This window comes from Rhinopithecus bieti, unplaced genomic scaffold (assembly GCF_001698545.2).
Source record: "Rhinopithecus bieti isolate Rb0 unplaced genomic scaffold, ASM169854v2 scaffold_83551, whole genome shotgun sequence".
Lineage (NCBI taxonomy): Eukaryota > Metazoa > Chordata > Mammalia > Primates > Cercopithecidae > Rhinopithecus > Rhinopithecus bieti.
The window spans coordinates 39,436-44,160 of NW_016830464.1; the positions used below are offsets into that span (position 1 = coordinate 39,436).

General features: G+C 38.2%; 1 protein-coding gene across 1 annotated transcript; it reads left to right on the top strand.

The window, feature by feature from the left end:
- Positions 1-1,318: 1,318 nt before the first annotated feature.
- Positions 1,319-3,895, top strand: NAP1L2 (nucleosome assembly protein 1 like 2). Its single transcript, XM_017865545.1, has one exon. The coding sequence runs from the start codon at positions 1,706-1,708 to the stop codon at positions 3,092-3,094; it is 1,389 nt and encodes a 462-aa protein (XP_017721034.1). The 5' UTR covers positions 1,319-1,705; the 3' UTR covers positions 3,095-3,895.
- Positions 3,896-4,725: the final 830 nt, after the last annotated feature.

Consider the following 4,725-nt stretch of genomic DNA (forward strand, 5'->3'; position numbering starts at 1 on the left):
CTAAAATGAGCATAAATAGTATTTATTATCTGAAAACTACAAGGAATATTGCAACTACAGAAATAGAAAAGGGAAACTTAGAGTGGATGGGACTCATAACTGTGGAATCACCACACTGAGATATGAGTCTCAAAATTTAATTTTGTAAATACTGTAATGATATGTAGTACACAGGAATAAAATAAGTAAAAGGAAAAATTTATCTACAAACTGACAGAATCTAGAAATAAATACAACAGTATGTAAACAGTTTTAATATCTGTGATAGTAACAAATTTTTCTTTAAATCTGAAAAATAATAGTCACTTAAAATTTTTAAAAATTGTTCAATTAATAAATGATCCAAATTAGAAATATGAACAAAATAAACCTCACCAATGATTACTATAGAGAGGAAATTTTAATTACTGCAAAGCATTCCACCCTATGAATGCCTTATCAAATAGTTTAACCATTTCTTTAATGCTGAGATTTAGATTATTTCCAATTAACTCAAAAGCATCAAGCAAATGTTATGATTTCTAAGAATAAATATAACTTTCCATTTTGGCTTTTATATATATGCATATTTCTAAAGGTTATTAAAGCCAGCATTAAGGAGAAGCAGAAAGTCACTATTGGAACTGGGGTTATTTATAAGCCAAGCAGCTGGTTAATTGTGGTGAATTGTCTGGTATGTTTACTTGTCACGTAGTTGTATACACCATACTGGTTTTCCATAACAGGCCCTCATTCGCCCCCACTGCCATCGGACTTCCTCCTCCTCCCCTCACAGGAAATGTTTCGAGAATTTTCAATCTAAAATCGTATAGGTTGTGAAAATACAGACAAACATAATATAGAATATTGAAATAACTGACACACCACCTAAAGACCATCAATGCTAATTCCTGGTGTTTTTAATCTTTGAAGCGTTTGTTTATCAGCTCTTCCACCATCCATCTCTCCCCTCCCCAGATCCCCGATCTAAAATCAAAGAGATTGATTTAGGATGGGTGGGTGCCTTGTCCTCTCTCATTGTTCGACATTTTAGTTACATTTTCTCTGAGCTCTCTGGAAAGCATAAATGTATAATATCGGTTAAAAGTTAGATGAAATGAACTAATAAACGCTATGGGATTCCAGAAAACTCCACGGGAGACGGGCTAGAGGACGAGGAGGAGGTGAATGAATCAGCCATATTAGAGAGTCTGGGAAGGTGAGCAGAGTTGAAAACTTGATAGATCTAATAATTTACTGGCTCTGGGTTTGTCAGTCACTACAGTGCAGCAAATGAGATTAGAGCAGAGTTGTGGGAGGGAAGGAGGTGACGCAGCAATCTATTTGCACCAAGAAATTTTAGGCAAGTGACAGCTGCGTAATCATACTGCGGCACCGTTTTTTTCTTGCAGCAGTAGCTGCTTGCGGAGGAGGTCTGCCCACTGCGGCTCTCTGCAGTCTCTGGCTCTCTCCTGCAGGATCGGTCAGCGCAGCCGTCGCCGCCCTCTGCACCCAGCCCAGGCCGCCACTGCTTCAATCCGATTCTCAAAACCTCAGCACCACCTTTTATCCCCGAGGCAGCCTTGATCGTCGTTCCCTCAGTCCGGACGCCACTGCTAGGTCCGACCACCGCCGCTTCTGATATTTCGGTGAGTCTTTTCCTGCAGAGGTTTGGTCTCCCGATCTCTGTGGTAGCCACCTTAGGCGTGTACGGTCCTTTGAAAAAATGGCCGAGTCAGCGAACCACAAGGAGCTGTCAGAATCCAGTCAACAAGAGGCTGGTAATCAGATAATGGTGGAAGGGCCCGGGGAACATCCGGAGCGCGGTGAAGATGCCGCTGCTGGGCTTGGAGATGATGGGAAGTGCGGTGAAGAAGCCGCAGCTGGGCTCGGGGAAGAAGGGGAAAATGGTGAAGATACTGCTGCTGGGTCCGGGGAAGATGGGAAAAAAGGTGGAGATACTGATAAGGACTCAGACCCAGACCGTCCAAAAGGACTTATCGGTTATGTTTTAGATACAGACTTTGTTGAAAGTCTACCTGTGAAAGTTAAGTACCGTGTGTTAGCCCTGAAAAAGCTTCAAACTAGAGCGGCCAATTTAGAATCCAAATTCCTGAGGGAATTTCATGACATTGAAAGAAAGTTTGCTGAAATGTACCAACCCTTACTGGAAAAAAGACGTCAGATCATCAATGCAATCTATGAACCTACAGAAGAGGAATGTGAATATAAATCAGACTCTGAGGACTATGATGATGAGGAAATGTGTGATGAAGAGATGTATGGTAATGAGGAGGGTATGGTACATGAGTATGTGGATGAGGACGATGGTTATGAGGACTATTATTATGATTATGCTGTTGAGGAGGAGGAGGAGGAGGAGGAAGAGGAGGAGGATGACATTGAGGCTACCGGAGAAGAGAATAAAGAAGAGGAGGATCCTAAGGGAATTCCTGATTTTTGGCTGACTGTTTTAAAAAATGTTGATACACTCACTCCTTTGATTAAGAAATATGATGAGCCTATTCTGAAGCTCCTGACAGATATTAAAGTTAAGCTTTCAGATCCTGGCGAGCCCCTCAGTTTCACACTAGAATTTCACTTCAAACCCAATGAATATTTCAAAAATGAGTTGTTGACAAAGACCTATGTGCTGAAGTCAAAGCTAGCATATTATGATCCCCATCCCTATAGGGGAACTGCGATTGAGTATTCCACAGGCTGTGAGATAGATTGGAATGAAGGAAAGAATGTCACTTTGAAAACCATCAAGAAGAAACAGAAACATCGAATCTGGGGAACAATCCGAACTGTAACTGAAGATTTTCCCAAGGATTCATTTTTCAATTTTTTCTCTCCTCATGGAATCACCTCAAATGGAAGGGATGGAAATGATGATTTTTTACTTGGTCACAATTTACGTACTTACATAATTCCAAGATCAGTATTATTTTTCTCAGGTGATGCACTTGAATCTCAGCAGGAGGGGGTAGTTAGAGAAGTTAATGATGCAATTTATGACAAAATTATTTATGATAATTGGATGGCTGCAATTGAGGAAGTTAAAGCTTGTTGCAAAAACCTTGAGGCATTAGTAGAAGACATTGATCGTTAGAGCAGAGTACATATGGCCCTGAAATTAACTGCCCTAGATACAGTTACTCAAGGTATAAGAAGTCTTGTATTCTGTACTTTTCTTGTAGTGTCAGTTAAAACATATGTTTCAAAAATATAAGAAAAGTTAAAAAAATAATTAATTTGCATTTTAGTAGTAGAATGTTTTCAAGAAACGTACACTGTGGTAAATAATTTAAAACACTAGTATAGTGTTGTGTAGCTTCATCCTTCTGAAGTCTTTTTGTCATGTAGCTATTCATCTGTGGCTATGAAACTATCAGAAATGCTAAGTGAGATCAATATTTGTTTGGAAAAAAAAATCTTGGGAAGCAACCCAAGGGTTTTTGCTGTTGTTTTCTTTTCTATTTTGTTTACTTAGTCCTTTAGCTAGTGGATTTAATTTTGTTGTGCCTGCTTCATTTTGCAATAACAATGCAGTAGAATTTAAAACTTGAATGCTTAAGAGGCCTGCATATAGATAAGAATTTCAGGCAAAACTACATTTATTGTTAATAACAGCTTGTTCATAGGCTCTTGTATTTTATGTAACTGTGATAAATAATGAAACTTAGTTATATTGAGGTTATTGTTTATCAGTGAAGTGTTAGTCATAGTATTTTCAAAAGTTTGCACATATTGTTCCGTGTAATTGTGTAAGCCATAATTACAGTGTATAATTCTCTTTTCCTACTAAATCATTCATTGAAAGTGATCACTTTACCATTTTGAAAAGATATTTCATGTTCTTTCACTGCAAAATAAAATGAATAAAAGTTTCAGAGTGTCTCATGTTTAAAAATTGATTTATTTATTGTTGCAAAAGTAACATGTTCATTGGGGGACATTTGGGCAATACTGAAAAAATTCATTAATTAAATACAAAATCCATATACCACCCACCTACCCCAAAATAAGCACTGTTAATGTTTTGATTTATTTTCTACAATTATGTTTGTATATGTTTATACACTCATGCAGATTTACTAAGACTATACTAAAATGTGCAAAGAAAGTATATCTTTCTTGGTGTTTATAATTATGCTGTTCATAATCTCGAGTCTACCTTCACTACACAAGATTGCAGGGAAACAAAATTCTCAATTCTAATCAATCCAGTTATCTCAGTGCTATTTAATAATTTAAGCACCATTTAGAAATAACAGGCTCCTGTGTGTGTTAGATTGTATTTCATATTTCTTACCTACCCTTCCACAATGTCATCTAGGTATATATGGGATTACATTATTAATTGTGGCTGGGGTGGGAGTGGAGTGCCCTGATTCAGGATAATGGGATGTGGTTGATCAGACCCTTGTCCCAGAGCTGACTTTGCCTTTGTTGCATGTGGAAACAGAGGCTATGCTTCTCCCTTTGGCAGACTCTGAAAAGATCACATTCATACCTCTAGTACAAGAGAGAACTTCTTGGTCCCCTCCATGCCACGTGGGAACTGAGAGTAACTAGAAAATGCTAACTCTGTCTCATTATTGCTGCCTATCCACTCTTCCATCCCAGGTGGTTGGATGGATGTGATCTTGCACAAGTATAAACCAAAAGTGGACAGAAGTTCTGTCTGTGACTTATTCTTCCTCTATTAAACATGCCTCCTCCTTCAGATCTTGGCCCGTA